The sequence below is a fragment of the Amaranthus tricolor genome, chromosome 10 (genome assembly GCF_026212465.1).
Source record: "Amaranthus tricolor cultivar Red isolate AtriRed21 chromosome 10, ASM2621246v1, whole genome shotgun sequence".
In the NCBI taxonomy this organism is placed as follows: domain Eukaryota; kingdom Viridiplantae; phylum Streptophyta; class Magnoliopsida; order Caryophyllales; family Amaranthaceae; genus Amaranthus; species Amaranthus tricolor.
In genome coordinates this window covers 7,293,237-7,309,273 of record NC_080056.1, presented here as the reverse complement: position 1 = coordinate 7,309,273, position 16,037 = coordinate 7,293,237, and the positions used below count along the sequence as shown (strand labels likewise).

The 16,037-nt window shown below is 33.0% G+C and overlaps 2 protein-coding genes across 2 annotated transcripts; one reads left to right on the top strand and one right to left on the bottom strand.

The window, feature by feature from the left end:
* Positions 1 to 1,382: 1,382 nt before the first annotated feature.
* On the bottom strand, positions 1,383 to 2,123 carry LOC130824781 (uncharacterized). The gene is made up of 2 exons (XM_057689801.1): positions 1,633 to 2,123; positions 1,383 to 1,524 (listed from the first exon to the last, which is right to left on the bottom strand). Exons 1-2 carry the CDS (start codon positions 2,121 to 2,123, stop codon positions 1,383 to 1,385), a joined length of 633 nt encoding a protein of 210 aa, XP_057545784.1.
* Positions 2,124 to 9,658: 7,535 nt separating this feature from the next.
* LOC130825657 (casein kinase 1-like protein 10) lies at positions 9,659 to 15,544 on the top strand. Its single transcript, XM_057690986.1, has 14 exons — positions 9,659 to 10,562; positions 10,659 to 10,699; positions 11,312 to 11,381; positions 11,495 to 11,643; positions 11,720 to 11,815; positions 12,910 to 12,980; positions 13,103 to 13,164; positions 13,295 to 13,358; positions 13,448 to 13,532; positions 13,683 to 13,809; positions 13,930 to 14,003; positions 14,085 to 14,145; positions 14,222 to 14,346; positions 14,767 to 15,544. The coding sequence occupies exons 1-14, from the start codon at positions 10,487 to 10,489 to the stop codon at positions 15,043 to 15,045; spliced, it is 1,380 nt and encodes a 459-aa protein (XP_057546969.1). The 5' UTR covers positions 9,659 to 10,486; the 3' UTR covers positions 15,046 to 15,544.
* Positions 15,545 to 16,037: the final 493 nt, after the last annotated feature.

The following is a 16,037-nucleotide window of genomic DNA, read 5'->3' as shown; positions in this document are numbered from 1 at the left end:
TCATTAGAAGTTTGAGATGTAAATTCGTCGGCATTGTCCAATCTAATACTTTTTATTGTACAATCAGGAAAATGATTTTTCAATTTGATGATTTGTGCAAGTAGTTTTGCAAAGGCATTATTTGTACTTGATAGAAGGCTTACATGTGACCATCTTATGGAAGCGTCTATTAAAACCATGAAGTACCTAAAAGATCCACATGGTGGATTAATTGGTCCACATATATCTCTTTTAATTCTTTCAAGAAATATAGGAGATTCAATAGCAATCTTATTTACTGATGGTCTAGTAATAAATTTTCCAAAAGAACCAGAGGTGCATAAGAGCTCATTTGACTGGAGAATCTTAATATTTCTTAGTGGATGCTTGAATGAATTTTCTATTATTTTATGCATCATCCCAGTGCCAGGATGACCTAAACGGTTATGCCATAGAGTGAATAGCTCTTTATTGTCTAGTCTTATCACATTTATTTCAATCGGGCGTATATGAGTGAGATACAACCCCGATGAATATGCTAGCATCCTTTCAAGGATAATTTTCGTGCCATTACTTTATGTTGTAAGGCATAAGAATTCTTTCTCATTTATGGTTTTGGTTTCCATATGGTAACCATTTTGGCGTATTGCCTTGAAACTCATAAGATTTCTTCGAGATTTACTCGAGTATAGTGCATCGTTTATTACTAGTTTTGTCCCTATAGGGAGTATGATGCATCTTTTTCCAGTGCCTTCAATTAATTTTGTTGTTCCTGATATGGTATTGAAATTTGCCTGTAGTAATTTTAAGTTTGAAAAATATTCTCGATTTTTCCATATCGTATGTGTTGCTCCACTGTCCAGGAGGCAATGAAATTTTGATCCATTTACTGACATTTCCATTTCTAAGACAAGAGAGAAAAAAAATTATATTATCAATATAAAGCCAGAATACTCAATACAAAAACATAAGTAGAGAACTACAACTTATCAAATTAAAAGAAAGGGAAAAACAAGTTAGAGAAACAGAAAATGCATCTAATAATCTCAAAAGATGTAATTATCTTCTTTTTGGGGATCAAGTTTATGGAGGTTCACATCCTCATTAAAGATATCGGAGACATCTAAGGTGGGCCCAAATATACTTGCTTCATTCACAAAATTTGCGTCTGCCCCTTTTACTTTGTTTTTCTGGGAAGTTTGATATATATCTACTAAATGTTTAGCGGTACGACAAGTTCGCTCCCAATGTCCAGTCATGTCATATCTATTACTTGTGCTTTTGTGTTTCTGGACTTGTTTAAAATTATCATTTCGGGGGGCAAATATATTTCTTTCATAAATGTGGCTACGTCCGCGGCTATGACCAAGTCCGTGACCACGACCACGGCCATAGAAATTTCCTTATTCAAAAGTATTCATGCCACTCTTTTCGTGATATTTTCCACGACCTCTGCCTCTTATGAAATAGTTCCCACGACGTCGATGGCTTATATTCCTTTCAATCATATTTATCTCATTAAAGGGCATAGACCCTACAGGTCTCCTGTTGTGATTTTTTAATAATAATTCATTATTTTGTTCTGCAACAAGAAGTGTTTTCAGTAATTCATGATATTTCTTGAAATGCCTTTCACGATATTGTTGTTGTAACAAAATGCTATTTACGTGAAAAGTTGATAATGTTTTTTCTATCATTTCTTCATCTATTATTAGTTGTCCACAATAGATTAATGTTGATTTTGTCAGATGAAGGGCTGAATTATAATCACTAATTGAATTGAAATCTTGAAATCTTAATTCTCGCCATTCATCGATGGCCTTTGGGAGAAGTACACTTTTATTATGGCCAAATCTTTCATTTAGCTCTTCCCAAAGTAATTTTGGGTCCTCATAATTGGTGTATTCGTATTTGATACTATCGGTAAAATGATGTTTCAAAATTGATGCAACTTTTGCCTTATCTTCCTTAATTTTTATGGGATCTCTTTCAATATCTTTTCCTTTGTCGGCAGGATTAAGTTCAATTATTGTGTATAATAAACTTTTTCCTTTTAGATATAATTTGACATCTGAAGCCCATTGTACAAAATTGTTTCCTGTTAATTCCAAGGCATTGAATTCTCTCTTTTTGAGATCAGCCATATTTTCTACAATTGAGATTATGGCTGGGTTATTTAATGATTTCGTGTATCATTAGAGATATTAAAGCATATTAGTATTATCTTCCCCTGATTTAATATCTCAGATATAACAAGCACAATATAATCATAAATAAAAATAAAGTAGATAGTATTAATAGATGATAAACAAAATACAAATTGCTAAGAAAAAATACAAGAATTATAATTTATTTCTGGATAATCAGGTAGAGCATAAACGCTACGAGTAATATAATTAACCCCATAATGATAATGAATGCTTCTAGTATTTTACTTATATTGTCAGCAATTGGATTGATGTGGGTGTTTGTAGATGTATTGTTTGCCATGGATGGTTTGAAGGAAGAAGAAGATGAAGAAAGAATTTATGGGCTAATTTTTTTTTTTTTTTTTTGTATTTTGGATAAGGTGTGAGTGGTGTGTGTGTGTGTGTGACGGGTAGAAGACCCTATTTATAGGGGTAAAATACCATTTTCATAATTGATCTCCAAGTTTGATAAAAATGTGGTAAAAATTTATTTATTTATTATTATTATTTTTTTAATATAAGGGATTGATGTATGATTCACATATATCAATGTATTCACCTTACTATTACAATACATGAGTAATCCCTTTTATACTAAGCAATAGAACACTGTTCAAGTACTATTTGCTACTGTAGAAGAGGATTGAATTGCAACTTTCAATGCATTCACAATCTTATCTACTCCTAACAATATGCATTTTTTTGTCAAATGTATGGCAAGGAGTACTTCCACCTCAAAAATAAAACCCTAACTCATCTTTTATTAGGGTGAAATCATTTAGCAAGACCCAACTACGAAACCCACTTTTAAAGTGTTCACAAGATTAAATAAAATAATAATTTAACTCGAACCTCTTTATCTTACTAATCTCAACCCTATTTTTTTTTTATAATATGAATGTGTTAACATTTAGATTCGTATATGATAGAAGTCTACTAAAACTAATTCATAAATAATTTAATATAATTATAAAATCTCTACAATTATTATAATATTAAAATGATGACGTTATAAAATGTGGGCTGTTACATTATCACTATTATGATCAAGAATTGGTTCATTACACCATTCATACAATCCTTTATCCCAACTATCAAAACATTCATCTTTTAAAAGTTTTTTAAAAGATTTAATAACCTTTTTTTGTTTGGCTTCTTCAAGTTGTGGGATAATTAGTTCTTCAAATTGTATGGTTTTGTAAAACTCTTCACTCCTCATCTTTGAACCACTAAAAGAAGTATATAATTTGGGGAAAAACTCCAAGAACTCAAAGGAACATGGGAATGCATTTTCACAAAGTTGTGTGCAAGATTTGACAATGGCAAAATTATGGGTATTTTCAATTAGAAGAGAATAAAAGAGAAAGAATATTGCTATTAGTGCCAAGGAAAGAATAGCTCTGATACCAATGTTATAGTCGTTGAATCTCAAACAACCATGTGAATAGAAAAGAGAGAGAGAGAGAAGAAAGCAAATTTAGGAGAGGAGAAGAAGATTATTTTATTTCATTAGATTTCATAAACTCTAATACATCTTTATGCCCCTTTTATACTACTAAGAGTCTAAGATTAACAAAAACATCTATTTATAACTAATTACAATCTTTCTACTAAATGTACCTATAACATAGGCCTCCGAATCCTACCAAATCATTTTCCAAATATTTATAGATTTAAATTAGATTAGATTACATTTGTCTAAATTAAATAGTTTGATATTTTTACAAATTTATCAAAAATTAATTTAGTTTAGATCAAGTCTACACAAGAGTTTCAAGTAATTAATGTTAAATATGTACTTTAGTATTGTTTGGTTTAGATTTCTACCACTTGGACAATAATTTGAAATTGTTTTATAGTGATTTAGTTTATAATCATGGTGACTCTTATTGTGATACAATGTTATCTTTGGGCCACCATTACTTTACAGAACGTTCTTGGATTGACAGCTAATGACCAGGTAGTCACTAGTCATGGTGAGGGACTTTGGGCCGACTTAGCATTTGAGTTTTAGGGGGTATTCCCTCAAAACCCTCAAGACTCCACAAAGACGAAGATTATCATTGGATCTTCGTTAAAGTTGACTTGGCTGAGAGCTTGAGAGAGCATTTTAGTGTGCTGAAGGCAGACACGAATGATGTGATCATTGAGAGGCATGCACGCGTATCCATATTGTACTTGTTTGGTTGCATTTTGTTCCTAAACAAGAGAGGTGGTTTTGTTCAACTGATCTATCTCCCATTATATAGGACTTAGGTGAAACAGCCCAAACTAACGTAAACCGTATATTAATACTGTCCACAAAACAACGGAAGACTTATAGTGGTCTGGACTGAATCCGACCTGTGATTCGATGATCACAGCAAACTAATATCAGAGTTATTTAAAACTTTTTACCTAAATAAGTAAATACTATTTACAACATATTATGAATTTATTACAATTTAATTTATAAATATCTAATTTACAAAATGTATTTCAAAAAGAAGTCTTCGCCTCGCCCTTAACACATAATACATGTAGGCATTCTCTCCACAGCAGAGCTAACCTGAAAATGGATCTATCCCCGTAAGGGATAGGCCCTATCAAAGACTGTCAACAATTAAATTGTTGAGTAACCCGACAAACTATTACATTTATATATAAGTCATTAACTGACATCTTTAATTAAATTCCTTGCTCAAATGGTAACTATTTATAAATACTATTTTATCCAAATGCGAACTCTTTGAAAAGACCGTTTGGTATCGTCATAAATACGACTAAGTACCTTTAGTGCATAACAAATCAAAACACGACTATAACTTTGCAAGTTAATAGCAAAATCAAAATACGGCTATTACTTTATAAGTCAATAGCGAACAATACGGCAAATGAAACATATGATTTTATTACAAAACAAACAAAACATTATATACTAAACTTATTTAATCAAAACCCATATTAAATCAATAAGATAATAACACTTAAAAACGTGGGAATATGTATGGACCGTCAGGAACTAGGCTAGATCTAAATCCTGAGAACATGGGTGATCGTCATCACCGAAAATACGGTTCTTGCAAGAACGAAACAGGATTGAGGGCTCGAGACCGATCCGAATAACCATTATCTATTATCAAGCTATAGGATTTCATAGTAATCCGGATATAAATATTCGTTGCCAATTTCCAAAAACGGACATTTTTTAATGTCGAACATTTTAATATAAAACGAATCAATAAATCACTTGATTTTTCTTTAAAATCAATAATCATAACACTTTTTCATAGTACAACATTGAAAAGCTCATATTTATAAAATTGTGAATATATGAAAACATAATTTTGATCAAGAACTAGAACAAGGTTAAATAAAGTCAAAATCTAAAATTTCGAACACCAAAAATTATACGATTTTGCTCAAATATCAATAGCAGTAATATCACACCTTATAAACCATAACTTAAACTTCGAAATACTTAAATTAAGTTTAAAAGATAGTAGTATTTGTAGGATTACCTTTCTATGTCATGAATAACAATCAATAATTAAAATACCAATAAATTCATCATCAACCATCTACATGTAAGAGCTTAAGTTATTATCAATGGAGTTTAACTAATTTTACACCAATCTTAAATCCCAATATCCAACTTATATTCTATCCAAATAATATCAACTAATCAAATACCCAATTGATATATATGTTCCCAAATTTGATACTTGAACCAAACACCCATATTAATCAAATAAGAACCATAACTTAACAATACCAATCAATAAAGAAAGAATAATAACCCTAAATTGATCTCAAATACCCAATAATAACCTTAAACATTTAATTGAAAGAATACTCAATTTGTTTCGTAGCATCTAATTCCACTTTAAGAATCTCGTATCAGTACTATATCATGACACCTGTTAGTATTTTGGTCATAACTTTCTCATACAAACTCGTATAGAGGCGATTTAAGTGGCTACGCGACTATGATTCAGAGCTCTATAATTCTTATAAAGATACTGAAACCCAGAAACAATCAGAATGGCCTCAAAAATGGCAAAACAGAAAGCTTATTGTCGATTTTCATGACAGACTGTTAGTATTTTGGACATAACACTCTCATACGAACTCATTTAGGGGCGATTCAAGTGCCCACGTGATTGTAACTTAGAGCTCTACAAATCTCATGGAGGAATCAAAACCCAGAAACAACTCTAACTATCTCAACAACAGCCAAATAGATTCAGACATAAACTTGCTCTAATATTTCAGAACTTTACTCTCAACTTTGAACATGAATCAACAACCATTTAAGAACTTAAAACTACTTTTAAACATTCAATTTATGCTTAAAAGAATAGCCTGTGAGTTATCTTTGAGCAAATTCTTCTCAAGACTTTGTAATCCACCCAAAATCAAAGATCTACTTCACTAATCCAACCAAAAAGAGCTTCTACCAAAAGAACCTAACAATTATACAAATATAAACGTCAAATTAATGGTTCTATTAACCTTTAAATCAACATACACATAAAAGGAGGAAGATGAATATGAACTTACTATTACCAAAAGAGGATGGAGATGAAGTTTTACTTGATTTTTTCAATCCCAGAATTCTCTAATTTCCAAAACAATCCCCATTAGCTTCCACTTGCTCAAAAAATTAGATTATTCAAGAAGATTAGAATGAATTTCTTCAAACCCTAGCTATGGGGGATTTCTAATATGATGAGATTCTATTTTTTTTCCAGAAACTTACTTTGAGATGATAAGAAGAAGATGAGTATAGGTGTAAGATTAATAATAAAAATGGTATAGCCTTGATGAGTCATAAAATGTAAGGTGACTCAACTTCCTACTCATATCATCAAATATGAGGTGGTTAATATACTCGTATTTTTCGTCGTTTAATTTTTTTTTTTCCAAAAATAATAAATCTAATATCTAAAAATCGTAGTAAAATTTTACTTTTAAAATGACAAACTCGTTTACTATTAAAATAATAATAATTTTTTTTGAAGACGTTTTTATAAATGTTTCATTAGGACGGGTTGTTGAGTACAACTGGGGAAGCACGACCCTTGCGTACTTATATTGCCATGTTGCTCCTTCAAATATGGTCGTGGGAGCATAATCATATTGGGATGCCCGAGATCCGCATGGTTCGACATAGGGGAACATGCTTAGCTTGATGATGCTGATGATTTTGAGCCGATCTTAGGTACACAACATTAGCGTGGGAGAGATCCTTTAGCAGTGCGGTAATAATAACTATTTCTTTGTTATATTCACGCATTTATAATTTCATGTTTTGTTCATCTGATCGTCCCACTTCCCGCATGCTCTAGCATACTACCGAGACTCCCTCGATCAATAGAGGGACGATCAGATGAATGGCAGCCTTACACGGTGGTTAAGATGGAGGCTTTGCCCGACATATGCAGTGCTGATCAAGGTATATGGAGATCACGTTGCCCACTCATTTGTTGTGTCAGTTTGGAGTTGCATTTGCCGAATCGTGTGATGTGCCAGTTTGGATTGGAGCAACCTATTTTGGATGCCCATGACACGCGATTGATCGGAGGACTAGGGACAAAAACTACTTAGTTCGAAATAGATAGCATACAGATGTGTGGAATGACCGAGCAGGCCGACTAGTTCAAGGAGTGAACTATACCGATCAAACCTTGGGTGCGTAAATGGTGTGGTATAGGCAGATCACGAGACTACGCATCATAAATCTTGCATTTCCATAGCCTACCTTGCACTACCATCCCACCGCCACGATATTGGTTTGTTGCAAAAATTGTAATACGTATACGTGATTTTAGTAACAAATTATTATTTTATATCCAGCATATGATTACCTCATCCCAACTCCTCCTAGTAACGCAGATGCGACCCTGGGAGCGTTCTCTACACCTCCTTATCTGATCTAGACATACTAGCGTGGTACTCAGCGACGAGCTCCTATTCTTGATGTCATCTCCGAGGCTGATGAGACACTGACCTCCTCCACCAGCGCGCGCAGTAAACGGGGATAGGGACGCTAGTTTATTGATTTTTTTGTATCATTTTGGATGATTATTTTGGTAATATATATAAATATATATATATATATATATATATATATATATATATATATATATATATATTTGTTATGGAATACAAAGTATTTAAGTTTATTAATGCAGCTTGTGAAAAGAATTAAGGGGGTTCAACTGTACATAAATTTTTTAAAAAAATGTTGTCAGACAAAACCGTCATCTCATATGGCGGTTCACATAGAAAAAAATAAAAAAAGAAATTTTTCCTGGTAAAACTATCATCTCAATTGGCGGTTTTATATATTAACCCAAAAAAAAAAAAAAAAGAAAATAAACATAGTGAACCGCCAAATCAGATGACATTTTTGTTTAAAAATAAAACGCTATTTTAGATAGCGATTTTATATGATAGATTTTAAAAAATGTCCATCCTACATGGACAATTCCCATTGACGTAAAGCGGGAAATATTTTCCTAGATTGCAACATTTTGGGAAAAATCTCTTTATTATAGATTTTTCTTATTTTAAAGTAACCATTAAAAAACATATAAGTTGTTTCAAGAAAGCAATAATAATAAGCCTATCAATTTCATTGATTAAAAAGTTAATGTCTAAGCAAAATTCCAAAGTGAAATAAGAGAATATTTTTTTCCCTAAAACACCCAACCAACCACATACACAAAAATAAAGAAACAACAAAAGATCTAACAGAGTTACCTTTATGCTTCTTAGAAAATTTTCTCATTGTTTTAAGTTAATTATAATACAAAAATAGATCAATCAAAAGTGCAAAACCCAACTTAGGGATGTTAGTGGATTAAGTACAATTAGATTCAAACTCAGATCTATTAATTATTTGTGGACTTATATTCGTATTTGAACTATTATAGTTTGACAATTTTAGATCCGAATTTATATCTGTCGGACTGATGAGTATAAAGTTCTAAATGGGTCCTAAACATGTTTTGATTTAATTATTTAAACTTAAATATTTTTACATTTAAAGGTTTAATTAGTATAAAATGAATTTATGAGTTACATTTAAGTTTAAATTAAGTCTAAATAAATGTAACAATAGATGTAGAGCTTAAAACTAATTTTAAATTGTATAATAGCTCAAGTCCATATTGTCTTAAATGGTCAAGAGAAAGGGTCTGTATCTAAAGACCTTAGATCCTAGACTCATACCAAACCTATTTATTTTATTTTGATTCAAACTCAAATCTAATTTCACTGAATCTCAAAAACTTGAACCCAAACTCTAAAAATAAAGACGGGTATATAGAGTCTTAGATTCATTCCCAACCCAAACCTATCTCCAACCCTCTTTTATAAAAAAATCTCATCATTGTAATGATTAAATTTTCAATTAAGAAATCATATTGTAGTACTACACAAAAGTAAAAGATACTCTCTTACTAATAAATTAAGTAATCAATTAGTAAAACTTTTATTAGTCTTAATTCCATTAACAAACAATAATCACATTTATTTTGCTTCTTTGTTCACCATCATTAGCTTTCTTTTCTTATCCTCTTTTCAATCTCTCTCCTCCCTCAAAGACTTTCTTCTTCTTCCTTCTTTTTCATCAATATTTTCAGGGAGAATCTTTCACTCTTTCTCATCCTTCTTACATAGATCCAAACTTAGTCTTGTATAAGTCATAACCATTTTACTATTTCTTAAAGATTCAATTTTTCTCATCTTTTTTCTTTCTCTATCTTCACTATTGTATCATTTGCTGTGCCAATTTTTGGGCAATGTCATTTGATAGTTGAAAATTTGGTTCATATACCCAGTAAGAATTGTAGTTGTTGAATTTGAGTTTTAGGGTTTTTCTTTCTTTTCCCCCCTTTTTATAGTATTATGCTGCCCCCTTTTTTCAACTCTTTATTCCAGCTGGATCTAATTAGATGGGTATTTGTTTTTTCTAAAATATAAACTGGGTTTTCTTCAATTTGAGGAAATATTGAAGTTTTCTCTTAGAATTTGTCAAAAACTGAAGTTTTCTTCCTGTATTTTAGCTGTACAAATTTTAGTAGTTTTTTTTGGTAAAAATTAGTTGATCCAAGGGGTCTTTTTTTTCCTCTTATCATTCCCTTTTAGAGGGAAGTTTTACTTGTAAAGAAAGTGATAGTTCAGTTCTATAAAAATTTTATTTTTAGAAATTTTATTTACTTTCCTCTAAATTTTAGTGGGGGGCAATTTTCAGTTTAATTTTGAAAAAAAAAATCATTTGGGTTCTAAAATTGAGTTAAAATAGCTGAAGTTTTGAGAAGTGCTTAATTATGGATCTTGTCATTGGTGGGAAGTTTAAGCTTGGTCGTAAGATTGGAAGTGGTTCATTTGGAGAGCTCTATTTAGGTATATATTTAGGGTATTTGTTACCTTTTTCTAATTTAATCTAGAAGATTCTATGCATATTACCTTGTTTTAATTGTGTTTATTTTGTTGGTGCAGGTATCAATGTACAGAATGGTGAGGAAGTTGCTGTTAAGCTGGTTTGTGTCCTGATCTTTCCTCTTTTTAATGGCTAATTGGTGAAATTTGTATATTCTGATAGCTGAACTAATGTTACACAATATCATGATTGCTTAAGCTTGGTCTTGCAATATTTAGTAGTTCTTGGTGCCTTTTTTGTATTTGAAAACTTGAAACTTTGTGCTAGAGGCTAGTACTGATTAGAAGGGAACCTTGATTCTATATGGAAACTTACTTATTTAAAAAGTAGAGTTGGTTTACTTTATGATTCTCGGTTAAGCTTAAGCTTTTGGTTGAGTTGGTTTCTTGACATGGTATCAGAAGCCATCGTGACTCGAGATCACGGGTTCGAATCTTGACCACCCCTCACTTAAAGTGGAATATTCAGCGCCTATGTGCACCTACACTTCTAGCCCAATGGACTCTCATGTGAGGGGGGCGTCTTAGAGTATACAACATATCTTGGGGCCTTGACCATCGGCAAGCTTTGGCTGTGTTGGTTCCTTGACATTTTTGTGTTTCTTTCATGTAGATTTCAGATATAGATTGTTTTAGGTTTTGTTCGTGTAATTAGCCGAATAGGGTGACGAACCATACTGTATAGTTGGGCTTAATTGTTTTGTTCTTTGTAGGAATCTACTAAGACAAAGCACCCGCAACTGCATTATGAGTCGAAATTGTACATGCTTCTTCAAGGAGGCAGTAAGTCACCACCCACTTTCTCTCTCTCTTTCCGACACTATATGTTCTCTTTGTGTGAATGTTATCTGATTCATTCGGTTTCAATTAAATTTTGTTTGGGGCGTGTAATGAAGCTGGTATTTCCCATCTCAAATGGTTCGGAGTAGAAGGTGAATACAATGTTATGGTTATTGATCTTCTTGGTCCCAGCCTGGAGGATTTGTTTAACTATTGCAGCCGCAAGTTTTCGTTGAAGACAGTTTTAATGCTTGCTGATCAAATGGTAAGCTTTTATCTTAACTCTAATTTGCAGTTGTATATAGCTTCATGTTAATGTGATTTCCCTGTCTCTTGTCTAGATTAATAGAGTTGAGTACATGCACTCGAGAGGTTTTCTTCACCGTGATATAAAACCAGACAACTTTTTAATGGGTCTTGGACGGAAGGCAAATCAGGTATGTTTTGGGCTCACTATGAGGTTGGCTGCATGGTTTACTTGATCATTTGTAGTTCAACTTGTTTCTAACTGCAGTTTGATTGAACTTTTTAGACATTGATCTAAGATAGATGTTTTTATTTTTGATTTCATCTTGAACTCTTGTGGCCTGTTGTCATTCTTATTTTATTTTAAATTGCCATTTACTCTATATATTTGAATATGTTAACGATATCTCATGTTGATTAGTTTTGGTTCATGTAGTTGACCCCATTTTGTTGAGATTAGGTTTTATCATTGTTGTTGTAGCCTTGTCACAGTTGCGGATTGGGATGAGTAATAAGGGTAAAACTCCCTTCCCTGGTATCCAGACCTATTGCGGCCTATTTGATCTTTGTATGGAAGTCCTAGTAATATACTCCCTCCTATTCACTATTATTGTTTCTTTTTTTTTTTTGCTATTATTCATCGATCACTGTTAATTTTTATTTTATTCTTAATCTATAAGTTAAAACATAGTCAAATGGGGTCTTGTTGATTCGTCTCGGTGTGAATTTTTTAACACCAATATTTTATAATTTTTAACTAAACACAATTTGAGATATTTATGATTGAATATGTGCATTGGCAAACGTGTAAAACCAAATGGGACAATATTAGTGAATAGGAGGGAGTATGCTTGAAGTTTTTGGATTGTTCAGTGTGCAATACTTCACGTCGAACCTGTGTGTTTTACTTGGCATAAGCTAAGTAGACGTTTGTCTTCTTTTTTCTTATTCTACTTCCCAGTTCCCACGGATTTGAAACTTTTAAATGGGTTTGGCAAGTTCAACTCTTTTTTTCTTTGCAATGCGCACACTTGTAATCTCATAGGTCTACATATGAACACATTTTCTTTGTCTGGGCTGAAGAAATCCCAGACCTGATATCGAGAACCCCTTTGCTGGTATCGCCGTCTCTTGGGTAACAACTTGTTTAATAGTGTCACCAACATGTGATTGAATCTTTGATTGCGCTGCATGTTTTCATCATTGTTGCCATGGTATTTTTACACTTGTCCGAATGTCAAGAAGTACATAACGTTCTAACGTTTTCTGTGCATTATTTTCACAGGTTTATGTCATCGATTTTGGCCTTGCGAAAAAGTATCGAGATCTTCAAACACATAAACATATACCTTATAGGTACTTTGATATTCTATAGATGCTCATCTATGTAGACTTGACACCGTTCCTTAAGTATAATCTTTTGTGCTGTCTGTGTCATCTCTATTTTTAGCTTAGTGCTAATGCTTAGCATTGTGCAGAGAAAACAAGAACCTCACCGGAACTGCTCGATATGCCAGTGTCAATACACATCTTGGCGTTGGTGAGTACGATTGCCTATTAACCTTGGACGTTCTCGTCATTAAAGCGTAAACTTTTTCCAGCCGTTAAATGGTGGCTGATATTTTGGAACCTGTTACTGATGCTATCCCTTTGCCCTTTTTTTGGAATAGAACAAAGCAGAAGAGATGATCTAGAGTCCCTCGGCTATGTGCTCATGTATTTTTTGAGGGGAAGGTAGATATCGACATTTTGTCATTTCCCACTCTATTAAGTACCCGTTCCATTTTTTCTTTTCTAATATATGTAGTGATTCCTTGTCTCAGCCTTCCATGGCAAGGCTTGAAAGCTGGAACTAAGAAGCAGAAGTACGACAAAATTAGTGAAAAGAAAATGGTTACACCCATAGAGGTAATATCATTTTTTCCTCGTATTTTTGTTGGATTAGTCTTCCAAATGAGTTGAGTTATTCTTTTGTCCAATTATACATTTATTATCAATCTTTAGCGTGATTCTAGACTTTTACGGCTTAGTAATATGTCTTTAAAAAAATTATTTCAGGTTCTTTGCAAAAATCATCCCTCGGAATTCACATCATACTTCCACTATTGTCGTTCATTACGATTCGATGACAAGCCTGATTACTCTTATCTTAAAAGATTATTCCGGGACCTTTTCATTCGGGAAGGTGAGGATATGCTCTTAGAAGTAATGAGCTTATGGTTTTAGAAATCTTGCTTGTAGATTTTGGCTTGGTTGGTGTAACGTTTTTGTAGTACGGATCTTAAATGCTGTTTTGTTGGCACAGGTTACCAATTTGACTATGTATTTGACTGGACGATATTGAAACATCCGCAAATAGGTTCCAGCTCCAAACCACGGGTCAGTATACTGGCGTTATTTCTAGGCATCGTTTAAAAATTGGCTTTTCTTATATATTCTTACTTTAACTTAATCTTGCAGCCAATGGTGAAACCCATGTTGAATCCTGGAACTTCTGCTGAAAGGACCGAGAGGATATCAGGTATTTTGTTCGAGACTCAGTAAATTCTTCGTTTAAGCGTTGATAAGGTATTAAAGGGTCTTTGTTTATAATGCAGTTGGACAAGAAATCAGGGATAGATTTTCGGGTGCAGTTGAAGCGTTTACTAGAAGAAATAATCCTGGATCGGGTTCACAAAGTGATCCACGTCATAGGTCAGATGATCCGTCATCTAAGGATATGGTAAGTACATGTAAATGCTTTGCCTTCTAGGCGTCTCCTGTCGAGAACCCGTGCCAAATCCTTGCTGCTCTGAGGCTCGACATGATTTTGAACGCTTGACACTTCATTCTGAACCCAAAAAATATGATCTATATTATTTGGAATATACTTGTTTTTGATGACTCAACAGTCTTACCAGATTGCGCGAGAAGTATAGGTGTTCAAAACAAACCCGATGACCCGACCTTGTAATCGAACTCGATTTAAAAATGGATTTACACTGCAAAAACCAATGTGGATACAAAGCCCGATTTTAAACCGACCCGAAACACCTAACCCGAAATAAACCCGATAACCTAAATGAACACATCTAACTAGAAGTAGTGAAGAAAAGTTTTGGTAATGTCACACTTGTATAATACTGTTCTTTGTACTCCTCAGCATGCTGATCGTGAAAGAGGTCGTACTTCTCGAAATGGGAGTACTTCAAAGAGAGCAATTGCATCATCAAGTAGGCCAGGCTCATCTGGTGAGCCAAGTGATAGTCGAACAAGCAGGCTACACTCGACCAGTGGTCGTATGTCTACCACCCAGAGGATTCAACCTAGTTTTGAGTCAAAAACTTCTACTGTTGCTCGGAGTGCTGCTGTTAGACCAGGACGAGATGATGCCCTAAGGAGCTTCGAGTTCCTATCTATTGGCACCGGGAGGAGAAAGTAAGAAACAAGAACACGTTGAACTTTTCTTTTTGGTGGGTTTGCTACCAGGAGAGATCAACTACAAGATCTGCCTTCTCTTAATAAGGTTTTTCACATGGGTTTTCTAAGAACATGTAAATGATGAAGTTCGTAACCCGACACTCGAAAAACGCTTAATGGATCCATTTCCTTATAATGATTGTGCTCTTCCAGATACTTCCGCCATCAAATGGCCCCGCCCAATAAACCTACTATTTACTCCCTTTATCCCGTTTAAGTTTGCTACTAAACATTTATAAATTCAAAGGAACAGAGAAGTATTATTTTATTTTATAGGGAGTTAATGAAGGAGATCAATTTAGGAAATTGTCTATATGTTGAGACTTTGGACCATGATGTGTGTAATGATCGACTACTTCGGCTTACTCCTTAAACATACGGATAAATCCTTTGTAGGCCCAAGTGTTTTTTTATTAGTTTTTTTTTTGTTTGTTTGGGAATCTATGAGTGTTAAGTGTTAACCACACTTATAAGCATTAATCTTCCTTTCTTTAATTCATGCTGCCAAAATCTCAATAATAAATTAAAGAGACAAAAACAGTATATGTCAACCTCCACCAATCTTTTTTCATAGAAAAAATATTCACTCATAAATATTCTTAAAAATTCATTTATTCTTGGCACACATTACGGCATATTTAGCTCTTACCATTAATTCTATTTTTTTTTAAAAAAAAAAAGTGAAATCATGAATTCAATTAAAATAAACCCAATATAATTTAAATTTTTAGGGTTTCATGATTTTTCACCAAAAGAACAAAAAAAATGAGTACTTTGTTAATTGGATGGGTATCTACTTTCCTTTAGGATAAATACAGAGTAGCAACAATGACTTTTATCAATGTTTCTAAAGCAGAATTTTAAGTTTATAATCTTTAAATTTTGTTTTAACTCTATAAAAATTAGCGTGAATAATTTAAATTTTCTCTAATTTCCTTGTAATAGTATTAATTT

Excerpts from the sequence above, each read along its gene's own strand:
- LOC130824781 (XM_057689801.1), bottom strand. The coding sequence starts at position 2,123 with ATGGCTGATCTCAAAAAGAGAGAATTCAATGCCTTGGAATTAACAGGA. Across the intron at positions 1,525-1,632 it reads TTTCACGTAAATAGCATTTT|GAGACCTGTAGGGTCTATGC; the intron begins GTTACAACAACA and ends AAATCACAACAG.
- LOC130825657 (XM_057690986.1), top strand. The coding sequence starts at position 10,487 with ATGGATCTTGTCATTGGTGGGAAGTTTAAGCTTGGTCGTAAGATTGGA. Across the intron at positions 10,700-11,311 it reads AGGAAGTTGCTGTTAAGCTG|GAATCTACTAAGACAAAGCA; the intron begins GTTTGTGTCCTG and ends TGTTCTTTGTAG. Across the intron at positions 13,165-13,294 it reads CAATACACATCTTGGCGTTG|AACAAAGCAGAAGAGATGAT; the intron begins GTGAGTACGATT and ends TTTTTGGAATAG.